We start from the raw sequence: 16,716 nt of genomic DNA on the forward strand, positions 1-16,716 counted from the left end.
TAAACTATGTTTGTGAACAAGTGCATAGGCTTTACTTCTGAAGAACGGCAAATAAACCCGGTGTTAAAGATTGAGCTGCATGGTGTACTAAAATATTTTGTGGACTTCTTGATCCTGTTGACATTTTTCTGAAGAAAGAAAGAAAATCAGAATTCTGAAAAAAGTAAATACCTATAATATTGATTTGTTGAGAAAAGGCCCTCTAGGGGTTGAGGGAAACGTGTTATAACCCAGAGAATGAATACTACAACACAGAAAAAAATTTTTCCTCTTTCTAGAGAAAAAAAACCCCACACTAGTAAAATGAGTATGACACCACTGTATAAATATTCACTAGAACATAGTTAATGAAGCACTGTATCAAGAACTGACTGCAAATTTGGCCATACAGATAGATATAGGAATTGTCATAGCCTAATATTTTAAGCTTTGAAATAAAGTAAATGCTTTTAAAATACTCCATTGTACAAGCACCCTGAAGGATCTGAGTGAAGACTCAGTAGCCTCACTTTAAACATTACGCTACCTAGTCTGTCACTGTTATTTTGTAAGAATATATTTTATATACAGGATTCTTTTTACTTTCTTCCCCAAATGTTCTTTTTCTCCACATGAGTATTCAGGAAAAAGGCTGAAAAATATTCTACATTAAAGAGCTCATTTTCTTTAAGGCTCTCACATTTGTCCTGATACTTCCATAAAATCCTGTGACTCATGGATTTCACCCGAGCATAGCTTGCACACCCAAGCACTTGAAAATATCCAGGTACAATTAGAGCAGAAAGCAAATTTGTATTAACTTAATCTGAAATTGACTCTATTCATTGTAGCAGAAAAAAAGAGACAACCTACCCTTTCTCCCTCCGAATACACACAGAACAGAACACCGTATACTCAAGGCTAGCCTATTCGGTGACTCCTTGGTGACTGTTAGGAGAGTCTACAGTGCTCTAATAAACTCCCCTAATTCACAGGCAGGCTTAATCAAACAGATCTCATGGACCATCCAAACAACCACAGATTCATCTACTGTCTGAGCATAACGTCATGGAATCATGTGCATGATCAGGATCATATGCACACTGTGGGATTCCTGGTCTCGCAAGCTAAATGCACCAAACAGCAACACCAGTGCCCACACATGCTGGGATTCCTCCAGCAAAATGTGAGAACTCAGTTGAGGTAGAGAAGAGCACAGCCCACATGTCATGCTGGGGGGTTACCTAATGCTGAGGAGCACAGAAACCCTTTCTTCGGGGAGTGCCGGCTGTCTTCTCCTTTGTTGTTTTCTGGTGGAGAAAGTTGTCTGTTTTCATCATCTTGGTATGCAAGCCTGGAAAGGAGAACAGAGGGATTCTAGAAAAACAGCTGATATTGGACAGAATAACCCCTTTTCCAGCAGGGAAGCCAGGAAAATCATGCTATCAAATGGATGCAATAGCAAGCCAGCTTCGAGCTGTAACTGGTCCAGGAGCAGTAACAAGAGATCATGGGACAGAGAATGCTCTAAATGTGAGATTTGGGAATGTTAAATTGTAGAAGCGAATATGAGAGGAGGCCCTGTAGATCCAGATGTCTCATTCAGAGAAGGAAAACCCTGGGTCTTCCAGCCTTACGCCATAAAATGAATTTTTTGGAGAAAACCAGCACCTCTTCCCACCTCTCCCCCTTACTTGAAGAACCACCCGAACACCTTGACTAAAGCTGCAAAGCTCACATTTCGGTAGAGAGCAGACTTGGTTCACTACAGTACTCAATGTCTTCATTCAAATTTTCATCATACGTCTCATCCTGAGACACTTCCTCTCGGCAAACAATTGCCAGCTGGCTGTCTCTGGAACTGGAGCTAATGAGCAAAAAAGACAAGTCAAGATACAGAGATGGTAAAGACAACCTGTTATAAAGACAAGAATGACAGGCTCCATCTGTCTCAGTTTATTATAATGTTGAAGAGCTATCATAGAAAAATCAATGACTGAACAGAGCTGCAGAGTTCACAAACACAAAGCAACAACCTTTGGCTCTATCCTCTTTCAGAGGAAGAGTTTCTTAAATCAATGCTGGACAAATATTATTGTCATTTGTGACTACATGTACTCTATAGATGTGCAACATCACACTGACTATATTTTCAAAGATATACCTCACTGAACTTGAGGTAAAACCTGAGATGGGCTCTTGGAAATACAGCTTTTTCCCTTGTTGCAAAAGCCTTGGTTACGAATTTCAGAGAAGCCTCCTAGACACTAACAGTAACCCTCTCAGCTCTGTGGTTTATGGTCTCTGCCTCCGAAATCCCTTTCTCTGCACATCTCTGCCCTCTGCCTTCTGTTCTCCCTCTTGTTCCTTGCTGTCTTTTCCATGTTTGGTCCCTTTTTCTCATCACTAACTGCCGAGTGCTTCTACTGAATTCAGTAGGATCCATTGAAGCCCTTAAGCGTGACAGCCCTTAATTCCCTGCTTGCCTTCTCTTTGTCCCTCTGTTTTATGTCTTGGCCCTCATATTTCACTTCTTTCTGAGTTGGTGTTTTCTCAGGAGCAAACTGAAATCTGAAGGTAGTGTGAATCTTTGAGAGACTGACATGAAGGTATTGGAGCCAATGTCAGTCTGTTACTAGCATTTGCAGAAGACAGCAGTATGGCAGGGTTTTTTTTTTTTCATATTTCAGGCACTGGATAGGAAACATTATTTTATCATATGGTTTAAGCAAAAAGCATTGGGCGAAATGTGCATACACATGGTATAAAACAGCTTGTAGGACAGTGCTGCAGTGATCTTCCTCCTGAGATGGGAGGCAAGTAAAACTGCTACGGTGCAGAGGGGAGAAAATAAGTATGAGGCAGCTCCCCCTATACAACAGTTTGTGTTTAGCCAAAACCATACAGAATTCTTGCAATAACATGCCAGGGTGTACTTCACTGTGCTGTGATCAGAGGGTGCCTAGATGTGTGACCCCAGCTAGAAACTCTAAAACCCTCACAAATCTAGGAACCAGCTAGGAACAGACTATGCATCACTACCTGCCCATGGGCAGAAAAGCCCTGAGTTGGGAGTATTTTCTGGAAATGTCATGGTGATCATTGCTTCTTTTTCAGCCTTACTGACACCAAAACCAAGAGGTCATACTCAGCCTTAAGGGAGATTTGGACTTTCAATGGAACGAACATGGATCTTACACCCAGAGAGCATTAGGGCATGAGGGAGAACACGTACCGTCCCAGTGTTTCGTAGTAATGCGTCCTAATTCAAGGAAGGTGCCCAAGGAAGCAGGGAGAGAAAAGAACACCATGTTAGCAGTGTTACATCAGCATAAGTCAGCAAGGGGGAGGGCAGATGGTTACGTGCAACTCCTGTGGCCTCCCTCAGGAAGGCACAAAGTAGAAAAAATACTGGACTCTTTACTTGGGCAATTCATAGAACCATAGAATGGTCTGGGCTGGAAACAACCTTAAGATTACCTAGTTCCAACCCCCTGCCATGGGCAGGGACACCTCCCACTAGACCAGGTTGCTCAAGGTCTTGCCCAACATGGCCTTGAACACTGCCAGGGATGTGGGATCCACATCTTCTCTGGGCAACCTGTTCCAGTGTCTGACCACCCTCACAGCAAAGAACTTCTTCCTTATATCTAACCTGATCTTCCTCTGTTTAAGTTTGAACCCGTTACCCCTTGTCCTATCACTACAGTCCCTAATGAAGAGTCCCTCCCCAGCATCCTTGTAGGCCCCCTTCAGATTCTGCAAGGCTGCTATGAGGTCTCCACACAGCCTTGTCCTTTCCAGGCCAAGCAGCCCAAACTTTCTTAGTCTATCTTCATACGGGAGGTGCTCCAGCCCCTGGTTATTCTCTATTCTGCACCCACTGAATTTCCCGTCTTACTTTTCTATTCTACCCTTTGGTGGGGCAGCATTTCTCCACCTTTTGACATTGTCAATTCTATGCACTGAAAAAAATTTCCAGCTCCTTCCTCTGTTACTGAAAGGGTTAAAAATATCCCCTAGTGATAAAGATGATACCCCTTTTCATACTTGTCATCTGTGTGTAAACAGCTTGAAAGCTTTCCAGAGAAGGTGATTTTATTTGCTTTGCACAGTATTGCACTTCTGAAAACCTTGCTTTCCCCCTCCCAGGATGCCTTTGGTGACCTCTGTAGGGATGTGACCCACTGAATGAAAAACCACTGACTTCCACAAAGCTCCCTATTGGGGGCTTAAGAGGTGAACTGCAGTCTTTTGGTTACCAGTTGATAAAACACCTCCCTGTGGTGAAAGGGGGATACATAAAGCTCCCTTTGGTTCTTACAAAGGCTTTTTTTCATTATAAATCTCAAAGAAGTTAAGTGTGTTAGTCAGTAAGAGTGCAGTGGTCAACAGATGCATATCTGTTGTATGGTGGGCTTTGGCACAAGTGGAGAACCACAGGCTCAATCCAGGCTGCAGGCTGGGCAATGTCTGGTGGGTGACTTCAGCTAGGCAGCAGTGCTCTGGTGTCTGCATGCAGGTTCCTATACCCAGTCCCTTGACTCACTCACTGCTGTGAAGCTTACCTTTTGGAAGGTAGTTTCCAAGGAGCCTCCTGTACACGTATGGTGGGTGACAAGGGGGTCCCATGGCCTTCCACTGTGCTGACAGTGCTGGGGTAGCTGGGTGGGCTGGGGAAGCGGCACAGGGCTGTGTTGTTGGCATTGTTGATGTTGGCATTGGAGCCCGAAGATGAATAGCTGCTGGGAGTGAAGGTGGAGTCCACCAGCTTCTCATGAGATGGAGACTCGGTATCTCCCTGGTTGTTGCCAGACTTATTGATGTGCAAAGGTCGCTGGGTGGTGAATGTCTGTGGGAACGCACTCCTGCCATCACTTTGGTAATAGCTGACATGGTTTCCAAACAAGCCTCCGGCTCTCTATCAGAAAAAAAGGAAGGATTTTCCCTTTTTGAGCGAGAAGATGAGCAAGGGCCCTAGTATCTCCTGATTAGCCTGCTGTTGAGGAGAAATCCATGAGGACAAAAGTGTGTGTGATGGCACTAGTGCTCTCTTTTCCAGAGAGACTAGGTACTCACAAGCTGTGAAAGCTTTAGCTTTCTAAGATATTTCAGAGGACTGGCCAGGAGTATAGGTGAGGCAAAGAAAAGGAAATTTTACCAGAAGAGGCAATTACAAGGAATAGGAATGAAATAAGAACGAGAAGATTTAGATAATGTGCTCAGAAAATTTCCTCCTTCTATAGGAGCGTTATTGGGTTCTGTTGTACTTTTTGGAAGGATGCTACTTGTGCCACTGAAAGAAGGAGTGAACAAAAAAGCTGAAGTGTGCTTGCTGCTGCTCTGTGGACTGAAAGATGGCTGAACTGATGTGTTCTTCAGACTCTGGCCATTCTCATTCTGCTTTTACTTAGGTTTTAAGAGGGAAGCTTGCATTGAGAAGAAAATGGGATAAAAACTGTGCAAAGGTCTCAGGATCTGGCACCCTGAGTCCCCCACTCTGTTTTCTAATAGGGTCTAAAGAACAAGAAGGAGGGCCTAGCTGAAAACCAGAGTGCATAAAAGAGAATGTAGCACTCTTTGAGCTCAGCTACTGGTCTAGCCTCAGCTTGCAAACTCGCTGAGTACCTACCCGGAAGATATCATCTTCAGAGGCAGCAGAAACAGCTTCTTTCATGGCCTTGTCTAGCTCTTCTTCAGCTGTCAGGTCTCCAGAGATTGCTCGTCGGATCTCTGGCCCAATGTCGTGAAGTGTTCGCAGACCAGCCTGCAAAACAGCAAACTATAGAGCTTCATATCTCCGAGTGGGTTTATGAGGGACAAAAGCAGTTCTATTTCTCCCTAAGCACTGCAAAGCCCTTTTACTTAATACAGCATCCCTAGCTCCCAGAAAAACACCAACAAATTCTGTTCTTTCATCTCCAGCTTAGAGAGAGTGAAACTCATAGCAATCCAACCCAGGAATGTTTGTTGCTAGTCCCCTGGCTTCCTCACAACAGGACATAGTAATAAATCCACAGGCTTGACTAAGCAAGTCTGCATGCTTTCAACTTTGGGTTCTCAGATCCACAACCAGAAGCCCTACAGCAGCCACAGTTCCAGCTGAACTGTGGACTCTGTGCCTCTGAAAATGTCTTCTTTTAAATCAGCAGCTTAAATATGGATATAATAGCTAACCTTCTGGCATCTGGACCTAGACAGTCCTCAAACCCCTCACTGACTGGAATCTATTCCAGGGAGTCCATCCAGGAAGGTAAGCTGTGGGTATGCCAAGACCTCAATCTGTATTTGATCCTGTGCAACAGCAGTTTTTAGCTTGCTGGAACTCCAGTCACCCTTCTTCCTTATGGTACCCTTGAGGGACATAAATGGGTTTGCTTGTACAGTCATGAGGCTTTCTCATTCTTTCACTCAGGGTGGTAGTCCACCCAGTGAACATGTAGCACAGTGGTGAACAGATCCCAGGTCTTAGAGCCTGATGCCCCATTTGTTGTATGGCATTGGCACTCAGGTATGCTTTTTCGCTTTTTAACTAGTTTTGCCTCCTGGCAACATGCTGTCCCTGACCCTGTTATAGAAACTCCCCTCAGAAAGGGTAGAATGAATGTGGTAACAAGCAAATGTCTCCTGGACACTTCATACCAGTTCTCTAAAAGGAACCTACATTTCAGATATTACCAGCAGATTGATAAGCTGTGGATATATCTCACTTGTGCCTTCCACCTCCAGAGCTAAGGGATGTGGCAGGTGGTACATACACGTTTATCCAAAAGGACTGATGTAGTAATTCAAGGGGCCTACAAGCTCCTTTCCAGTGGGGATAGCCCATTGCACCCCCCAGCGTGGTTGAGAGGGAAGTGGGGTCAAATGCCTCTACTGTACCACCCCTGTCCATTCTGTGCCCGCTTGTCACCTGTAAGGAGAGCGCGTTGCGCTGGGAGGGCTTGCCCACCAGTCCCTGTTCTTTACGTTTCTTGAACTTCCGGAAATATTCCTGAATCAGGAAAGTGGCATAGAACTTCCCAACAGTCACCTCATCATCTGCAAAGGGGTATTAAAAAAATTAAATAAATTAAATAAGAAACTGATTTTATACAGTGTATTTGCTAATGTGAGCCTTGCAATTCGCAGCAGAAACACTAGGTACCGCAGTACAGCTTTGCTTCTTATGGCATCAGGATGCAGGGCTGAAGGAAGGGATTGTTCCACAGCCAGAGTTTGCTGTAAGTAATCAGGAAGAGAGGTGCATGTGGCATTTGGATAGACTGGTTCTGCTGGCAGAGAACCCCTATAGATATGTACCTCTGGATGTATGTTGTTTATGGTGAAGGGCCTCTAACTTTGCAGTCTCTGGTTCTGGTTTACCACATAGGATCTTGCTATAGCAGCAGCCTCCCATCTGGGTCAATACATGCTGCTCTGTCTTGTGATAGCCTGGGGTAATACATACTCATCGTCTGCGCTCACCAACAGCATCTGACTGGCCATCCATTCCAGACATAATGTGGCCATTCTCTGTGTTGAAATTCTGTCTGGTTGTGCCTAGCATGGTCATGAGTGAACCAAAATGGTCACCTCTCCCCAGAAATGCAGTCACTGCTGTATCCTCACTTAATACAAATTGTCATTTTGATGTGCATTAAGTTTTTACCCAGGTAACTCTCCTCCCTTCTCCAAACCCACTGGAAATGTTGTAAGACATGGTCTGCTGACTTCAGAGCAGGCTGAGCAAGATTCAGGATCTGGCTACAACTAACTATCAAATGCTGTTTTGTGCTATAGCCCCTGCAGCCATCTGGAAAGTCAGTGAAGGCCACACTGGATGCCCATCCACCTGGGGTCCCAAGAAGCCTAGCAAAGGAGTTGCCCAGAAGCCTGCAAATTCCAGCCTACCAGGGATGCTTGCATAGAAACCCACAGCAATCTGTTACGCCAGTTCAGGCTGGCTGAGGAATGTCGCTAGGTACATGAGTCTTTGACAGGTATCACAGTAGAATGCAGTTACATGGCTAAAAAGAGTTATATCCATAGTAAAGGTAGCTTTGCTAAATATGCAGGGTTTATGAGGTGGGGCTGCATTCTTGACTGTAATGCAGTCACATAAAGTCCATATCATCATCCCTGGAGCTACTTTGTTCTGCCTGTTTTCTCTGCCCCAGCAGGCACCAGATAATGTCCTGGAGGGGCAATTGCCTATGGTCAAATTGGGGCAAGATCTAGGAATAAAGTTTTCTAACACCTATTTATGCAGTTAGAAACCTCATTTCTCAGCAGTGAGAACAAGATATTCATGTTAGTACAGGCAGAAACAGATCTCAGCCTGATGAAACACTGGTAACAGCTTGTAGAAGAAAGCTTGCCCCCCACATTCCACTTGATGATCATGAGGTGCAGTAGGACAGTGGGGAAAGAGACAGAGATTGAGACTGGGACAAGATCTTGCACTCACCACCTGCGGGGGGCACCACCTGGTCCAGCAGCTTCATACTGGTGCGCTTCCAGATTTTCTTAATTATTGCTCTCAGCTCTTCGTTGGCTTGCTCGAGGTTACCTGCAGGGTGAAAATCATCAGAGGCAGGGATTAAGCAGACCCTGCAGAGGAGCAATTTCATGTCTGGCATGGCAATCTTAGGAGGAAAATACCAGAGCTTTTTCAGTAGTGCAAAGTTTCGGGCAAAGAGATGCCCTCGCCATTGCTAAAACCCCCTCATAGCAAGAGGTCTTCTTCCTAAATATGCATAGTCATCTCGGGTTAGGAAGGTGACTGTGTTACTGACTGTGATAGTGTGCAAAAGCCAGAAACAACAGAACCATGGTGCTACTTCATCCCAATAAGCAACAATCTTATCTAACACTTGAATTTTTAATTGAGATCCAGTGAAGGTTGAATATGATGAGAAGAGAGGTCAGTTGATGGGAAACTACAGCTTGGGGAACACAAATGGCATTAAAGATGCATCTAGAAGTCTGAAGGCCTGTGCCTGATTGCAGGACTTACCAAGAATTACCTGTTGCAATCCCTGCCTCCCAGCAGATATCAAGTTCTTCACATGGTGCAAATAGTCTGCCTTGAAGAGTGTGCACAATGCTCTGACAAGGCACTACAGGCATGTGCAAGGCTTTCACTACTCAACTCAGAGGACTGTCCCAGGATAGTTGTGTTTATTCTCTGAAGAACAGCACAGGCTGTAACAAGCCTTTTATGTAACTGAACTTAGTCTTTACATGTCTCAGTCTGAACTTAGACTTTACATGTTCCTCCAAGGGGTTCTGAGCTAAATGAGGCATTAATCAAACCACACTACCCCTTTGAGAGTGAGTGAAGCAGGTTCGATTTATATCCTTTCCTTCTAGATACCCATTTCTTCCCAGGCGACTCACTTTCAATTTTATTTCTTAATTTATGTACGTTCAGAGCCCTTATAATTGAAGCTCTCTTCTTTCTCTAGGTGTATGGAACCACTATCTTGTCCTCCTAAAGGTGCTGTTCCTTCAGCTTTTCTTATTGCTCCTCAGCATTAAGGCTTCTCAGTGTGCTGCACAGGGCTCTGCATGGCAGTAGCTCTCTTAATAGGATGCAGTGAAGACAGGAACACTGAGTAACTTGCTGAGGATGACACAGGTGGACAGCATCAAAGGCAGAAGTCTGGCTCAGGAGGTCTAATTCCAAACTCCTGCCCTAACTAACCACTTAGAAGATCTTGCTAACGCAAGAAAGCAAGCAGTTTGAGGCTTTAGGTGGTTTCCCAGGAGTTCACTGGAAATGACTGAGAGCTTGAGGCAAAGATGGACAAGAAAATCGAGTCCTTTTTGGGTCTTTGTTTCATAAAACACAAGATGTCCTACAGGGGTTGTGGTTGTCCCTTTCTTCAGGAGAACCTCTTTGGCTACAGTTAAACGCTGTTTAGCACAACATTCATGATCTTAATATGTTTTTTTGATTTTACCATGTTTTTTTGGCTCAGCTGTCAGTATAATCCTGGCACAGTAAGCTGGGGTTCTGCTGGTCTCTGCCTTCCCATGCCTGAAATATAGCCACTCCTGAGGCAGAGGTGGTTAGCTCTGAATCACAGACCTACACACTCTTTTAGAGTGTCTCATTAGTACATGAAGCCAGGTTTTGACTCAGGACCAGTATCTTTCATTACAGCAGGTGACAGAGCGCAACAAAGGGAACAAGCTGAGCCCAAAATCTTGTCTGCTTTCCCAAACTGTACCTGCTGGTCTGTGCAAAGCTATTATCAGCCCCTTTGCTTCTCATCTGTCTTTAGTCCTACAACACTACTGTCACTATAGTGTGATATGAACTCATGCTAATGGAAGCACAGGAGGAGTTTTAGTGAGGTGAGGCTTTTGAGTCCAACCTGCTTAGCCTCCCTTGGATTGGAAGATCAGTAGCAACAACAATCAAAAAGTGGCCCAGCTCTGCAGCTGGTTTGTACAAGGGGAGACTTCTTTGCCCTTTTTCCTTCCCCTGGTTGCTGTTTGAGCAGACATGGACCTAAAACTTAACTTTGAGACCATTGTAAAAGACATGTTCAATAATCTGAGATGACACCATGGGAAGCACCAGCTCTCTAGTGAACGGTGAACACTGTTCTCTCCCTAGAAGATATTTCTCCAAACATCTTCACATTGTTTTTTGTACCATGTGCTGCATATGAGTAACTGGGATCATTTTACACCAGATGTCCTTAGTGTTGTGTTCCAGCTCAGCACGCTTCGGTGTGAACACCATTCAGCTACCTTTGTACCCTTGCAGCCAGCAAGCTGCTTACCTTCTGTCTTGATCCTCAGTGCTGTTCTGACCAATGCAAAGAGAGTGGCATTGAACATGACAGTCCCATCACTGTTCAGTGGCATATTCATGGAAACAAGGCGCTGCGGAGTAAGAAGAAAGAGAACAATCATACTGCCAACAGATAGACTGAAGCACGCTCTTCCTTGTGCCCTCATGATGCCCTCCAGACCTACCACCCCTCTTATGTAAGCATCCATGGCCTGTGGATTTAATTACACAATTACAGAAGTATTTGTCACATCCACTAATGGTCCCAACCATGGTATTTTTGCCCTGGGGTCCCTCTCTCATTGCTAGATACTCTGTTTTCTTCAGTGTAGCTATCACTTTCTAACCTTCCTTTGGGTTAGAAAGGAAGTGTATTACACAGCAAGAGATTTGCTCCAGTCCCCAAACCATCTGGCTTTTAAATGACACCTTGTTTTCTTATGAGGAGCAAACTGATTTCTTCATACCTCATAACGCACTTGCAAAGCTGCCTGCACTAAAGCTGTGCCTGATTCGAATGTATTTAAACAGAGAGCCAGAATCTTTCTTTTAGGTGACAGGCTTGAAAGAAAGGGGATTAGCCAAACCTGATAGCTGTTCTGCTTTATCCAACTATTCCCCCTCTCCCATTAAAACAAGGCTGTGTCTGCCCTGCAGTAATTCTGTAAAGCCATGTAGGACGAGAGGGGAGAGTGAGTGCTGAGTACTGTTGCAGCTGCAGGGCGAACTTCAGTGAGACCAACAACATATGTCTGAAGCAGATGCAGCAGAGACACCAGATCTTACATCCTTCCTTCTCTCTCAGGAGGTAAGAGACATCAGGGACTTCATTTGAACTCTTAAGCTTTCAGGGGTTGATTTTGTTTGAGCTCTTTCTTCTGCCACTTTCATGCAACAGGCCTGGTTCAACACTAAATTGGAGGAAAGGGTGTAATCCCCCATCACTATCACTGCAGTCACAGTCTGGGGGGTTTGAACCAGATCGTGACAACAAACAATTGCTTGACAGCAGACTGAAAGGGATTGGCAATAGACCACAGAAGTCACATACTTATGTGTACAGGCCCCAGGCTTTGTATTTTGCTCTGAGACTAATATAAAGAACAACTACAAGTGTCATATATGAACTCTGGGACTTGCAAGGACATGAGCAAAGATCTTCAAGCAAAGGAAGCACAAAGGTTATAAACATGTCATTATTCACTAGAGAGTCCTTTTTCATAGCCAGAGACTCAGAACTAAAGAAAACGAGTGATTTTCACAGAAAATCTGTCTTTGCCCTTCATGCATTTTAATACCGTGCTCAGTGTGCTGTTTAATATCCGTCAGTTATTTAAGCAAGAATGAGATATAACACTATGGTTCTGGTGCACTGCTTAGTCAATAGGAAAATCTCAGAGATATTTTTACTTGCCCTGTTATTTCTGTCTGCCCTGATCTGTCTTGGGATGTGTGTTCGATACTGCAAACATATGTATGGTTGATTCAGTGCTCGATATTTGAGAGCTGTGGTTAGCATGAATGCTCCCTCCTAGCTACAGAGAGGGCTGGCAGTGTGCTGATGTCTCTGATTAGCAGAAAACCCACCTGCTGGTGACCCTCCAGCCCAGAGAGGCAGTAGACTGGGAGGCACCCAGACTGAGCAGCAGGGTTAGCTATAAAAATGCCACTGCGGGCTATTTAGCTGCTTCCTCAGGCCTTCCCAGCCTTCCCCAAGCTGCTGTGTGCCTTACTTTGCAAGCCACCCGGTGAGGGCAGAGCTTCCCAAAGCCCAGGGGTGGCTGAATCCGTCGGAGCAGTGTCACCACGTCCAAGTGTTTGATCCGTCCCCTAAAGAAGAAAGCACAGTGAGGGTCTCATCCTTACCACGGGGTAACCTGCTGATCCGCCTGCAGAGTGTGGATGCAGCTAGAAGTATCACTAGATCTTTGCAGCTCCACACTGCAACTCCCTGATGCCTGGGCATAGCTTAAGGCATTATGTCAGGCCTCTTGCATTGTGCATTCCTCAGGATTTGCCCAGCACTCGTATAACTCCTACTAGCACAGAAAACCCAGCTGTCAGTCACGCATGAGTCAGTACTTGCAAGAACTGACTTCAGTGTTTTGAATGCTGCAGTTTCTTAGTGCATTGACAGACATGAACAGACAATTTGGGGTTGTCCTGCCACCCCTGACCCGATCAAAATCTATGTCTGCTTATTTACTTGTTGGTCTTAGGGCTATAGCAGGCACAGAGGTGCACAGGATCTCTTTTTTTCTGGTGCTTTACCTCCCATATAAATAGCTCCAAGCCACTCTCTTTTGATACTTGTTTATGCTTTGGGCTGTCATTGGAGATAGTGCAAAACAAAGCACTAAACTTCCTTCACAGAAGCAGTTGGGTTTCTTTTAAGTTCTGTAAATGGCATCTCAAAAGAAGAATTCTCCCATGGAGGGAGGAGAGCAACCAGGGCCGGAGGTGGGGCTTCAAGCCTGGGACATGGATGGGAAAGAGGGAAAAAAGAGCTTCCCATTTATAGATGGGAAGGAACAGGATGTCATTTGGACTGAGCAGCTATCTATTATATGGCTTCAGTCCCTGCAGTCTTGCCTTCAAACAAGCACAAATAGTAGCATCTGTTTTGTTAGCAAACAGTTTATTTATTAGAATTCTGTGCTTATCCCCTATCCATATTAAAAGTCTCTATGGGAAGTCACCATGGATGGGAAGAAGGGTTTCAATTTACGTATCACCCTGATAATGTGACATGGCCTCACATACTGCAGAACCTGAGCCCAAATTAATCTTGACACTATGTTCCTAAAGAGATCTGCTTTTAGTTCACGCCAAGATCTCTTTCACAGTTTTTGCACTATGAAAGGGGCTTTGCAATTACAATTGTCAACTGTACTGTAATGCCACAGGGATCTAAATGCACTTTAAGCCTAAGCATGTGTTAAACAGAGCATATAATACTGAATGTCAGTTAAGCCCTCGTGTGAGTTGTTCTTGTGTAACTTTAAATCCCTGCAAGTCTGCTGATGTGAATAACCCTGCAGACAACCTACCGCAGCCATGTGAAGGTACAGGTTGTGATGGGCCTATATGACGGAATGGAGATTTGAGAACAGCAGCTCTACTGTGAGTAGGAACTCAAACAGAAGAGTCACAGCTCAATATCCCAAACACACACAACAACAACCCCACCCTCTAACCTCCTTTGCTCAGTCTCCTGCTGCCCCATCCCTCTTATCCCTCTATGTCTCCCTCTGACTGAAAGTGAAACAATGTCCTGCCAGGTAACAGTGAGATTTGTGTGTGTATCCTCGCACAGCTGGCTTATGGAGTTGCCAGCAATACCCTGTGGAGGTATCTATTTTAGGATTCTTTTCAGAAAAAAAAGAAGTGTTCCTGCAGGAGGAACATGGCACTTACTGCACTGGGTCTAGAGAAAATAAAAATGGGCCTGTTCTCCTGAGGAGTTCTGATATCCAGGCTGGGTTACTTACTTGGCTTCAGGGTCATACTCTGCCCAGATCCTTTTAAACTCATCCAGGTGATGTGGTCCTAAAATGGACCAGTCCCGTGTCAGGTAATCAAAGTTATCCATTATAACAGCTACAAAAAGATTGATGATCTGCAAACAAGGACAAAGATGACTTGATGGATGAGACAGGTAACAAACAATAGATTTTACGAGGTTCTCCATTTAAGGGCTAGATTTGGACTTACAAAACTAGGAAGCTATTGTGCGTGGGTTCTCTGTTCCCCCATGCCAGCCCCTCAGTTTGAATGGGAAGATCCCAGAGGTGAGATATTCTCAGCTGGTCACATTTTTCTCTTCCCTACTAAACGGATGAGGCCCGAATTTGCTTAATGCTTAGACATGGTGTGATGGCTTTTTGTTTACCTGTGTCTTTGCCCAGCAGAATGGAGTAGCGGTGGAAGAACCTGGGATTTATCCTCTAAAGGCAGTGGGGCTGAGATAAAAGCCCGTTCTTCTGGCCCAGGACCAAAACTTTTCAAATGTTGCTGCTGTTCACTGGGAGAGTTTTGCGCACTGACGCCAGCTGCAGAGCATGTGCTGTCGCTCTGAGCAATGCCGCATTGCCAACATGGAGCAGATGCAAGTGGGATATGTGTATTCTCACAGTCATTGCTGCTGGCAGGGGAGGAAAAACCTGCTCAGCAGCCAGAAGGAAGGTAGGAGGGAAGGTGGGAAGTGTGGCTGAGGCGTTGCTAGCCTCAGCACAGCCCACAACGCACTAATTTGGTTTTCTCATTGAGGGGGAGGGGGGAAGATCCTTTGCTGTGCACAGAGGATTTGGTTTGGAAGCAGAGCATCCCCCAAAGCGGGAGGGAGACAGGAATGGCAAAGACCAAGGGGGTGTTGTCACTTAAAGGGTGCTGCTGGGAAAGACCCCACGGGAAGATTTTCCCTTGTTGAGATCACTCTTCTATTGTGCTGTGCACAGTTTGACAGAGGACAGGTTTCAGTTGCTGGGGCAGACTCACCAGGAAGGCACAGAGCATGTAGAAGCTGATGAAATAGAAGACTGCGAAGCTGCTGCCACAGGAGTGATCGGCTTCAGTGGAGTTGGCTGGCTCCGACTCTGGGTCACACTTCTTGTCTGGGAGACATGCCAACATGATTTCTTGCCAGGCCTCTCCGGTGGCACACCTGGGCACAGCAAAGGGCAAGAGAAGACAGCAGTGACCTTCGATGTGAGAGGGACTGGCACATTAAACAACCTGTTCCTGCTCCCATGAATATTAATGGAAATTTTGCCACTGGGGTCAATTAAGAACAAGTTAGGCTGATAGCTGGGCTTTGACATACACTGGCGTACTCTCTTTTTGGCTTTGTTGCCATCACCAGTGTGTTGTTCCTAAATGGCTTTGGATAGCCTGGGTATGGGGCTGTTGTGCTCCAACCAGCCAGAATCATTGAGACGTGTGTGACATGTCTATGGATTGCATGAAAAAAACCCTTGAAAATGAGGAGATGCTGTTGAATTTGTGCCATCTCTCCACCCTGTCAGCACCTCTCCCTGACCCTGACACACCTGGCCACAGCTGGAGCAGCATGATGTGCTAAATTGAGCTGGACATGGCCGTGCCAAAGCACGAGTGGGAGTTCATGTCCCTTTCCCTGCTAAAATAAGCTGGAAGTCATTCTGGCTACATTTGAACGAAAGGAGGAGTTTGTGATGCATATCAACATTTGATAGCACTGAAAACTAGCTACTTCTGAATAGGAGGACTTGCCTCCCTGCCAGCACTGAGTGCTGGCCAGCGTACAGGGCTTAAGCGGCTGGTCCTGTCATCTGACATAGCTCCTAGGCTCCCCTGCTGAGGGACAACATGTTTCTACTCACCTCGTGAGCATGACACAGTAGAAGGAGATAAGCTGTGCCCAAGAGCAGAGGGATCGTGCTCCCAGGCTGACAATCCAGAGCTGTCAGACACCTACCTGAAAAGCAGCAGCACTGCCTGGGGGAAGGTCTGGAAGTTGTTGTTGCGGTTGATTTCTGTGGTATCATTCAGCGCAATTTTACCAAACACCTGGCAGAAAGCAGAGGTCTTTTCAGGTTAGCCCTGCAAAATCCCCAAACCTCTTGTCACCTGCAGCTCTTGGCCTCACCCTGGCTCTGATAGTTAACAGAATCTACTCTTCTCTTAAGAAAATAATTTCCACAGGTCTTTTGTATTTGCTGCTACTTCCCTTGCTTGTGCTTTGTCATCAGAAAAGCGCTCATTCTGTAACAAGAGGCGTCTTTTGTTAAAACAAGACTTCCTTATTTCATACACTATGAATATGTGATATGGGGCCTTATTTTAGCAGGCACTTATATGTGGAGAGTCCAACTGAAAGAAATCAGTAACAATAAAGAAAAAGTTTATCTGTCTTCACCAGGAGGAAACGATAGCCTTGAGCTTCCAGCTCTGTGGGGTGCCTTGAATCT

General features: G+C 45.3%; 1 protein-coding gene across 8 annotated transcripts in view; it reads right to left on the minus strand.

Annotated features, from left to right (window-relative positions):
- CACNA1C (calcium voltage-gated channel subunit alpha1 C) overlaps positions 1–16,716 on the minus strand; it is a 440,223-nt gene that overhangs the window by 11,648 nt on the left and 411,859 nt on the right. For 5 of the 8 annotated variants that reach the window (XM_030480603.1, XM_030480597.1, XM_030480598.1 and 2 more), the window contains 12 exons: positions 16,224–16,315; positions 15,266–15,431; positions 14,260–14,387; positions 12,502–12,598; positions 10,758–10,860; positions 8,429–8,530; positions 6,893–7,020; positions 5,612–5,761; positions 4,548–4,900; positions 3,215–3,241; positions 1,718–1,846; positions 1,224–1,333 (listed from right to left, as the gene is read on the minus strand). In XM_030480603.1, the coding sequence (XP_030336463.1) occupies positions 1,224–1,333; positions 1,718–1,846; positions 3,215–3,241; positions 4,548–4,900; positions 5,612–5,761; positions 6,893–7,020; positions 8,429–8,530; positions 10,758–10,860; positions 12,502–12,598; positions 14,260–14,387; positions 15,266–15,431; positions 16,224–16,315 (1,585 nt within the window). The remainder of the gene's footprint in view (positions 1–1,223; positions 1,334–1,717; positions 1,847–3,214; positions 3,242–4,547; positions 4,901–5,611; positions 5,762–6,892; positions 7,021–8,428; positions 8,531–10,757; positions 10,861–12,501; positions 12,599–14,259; positions 14,388–15,265; positions 15,432–16,223; positions 16,316–16,716) is intronic. The other 3 variants (XM_030480605.1, XM_030480600.1, XM_030480601.1) reach the window with 1 other exon arrangement.

The sequence above is a fragment of the Strigops habroptila genome, chromosome 3 (genome assembly GCF_004027225.2).
Source record: "Strigops habroptila isolate Jane chromosome 3, bStrHab1.2.pri, whole genome shotgun sequence".
Taxonomy (NCBI): Eukaryota; Metazoa; Chordata; class Aves; order Psittaciformes; family Psittacidae; genus Strigops; species Strigops habroptila.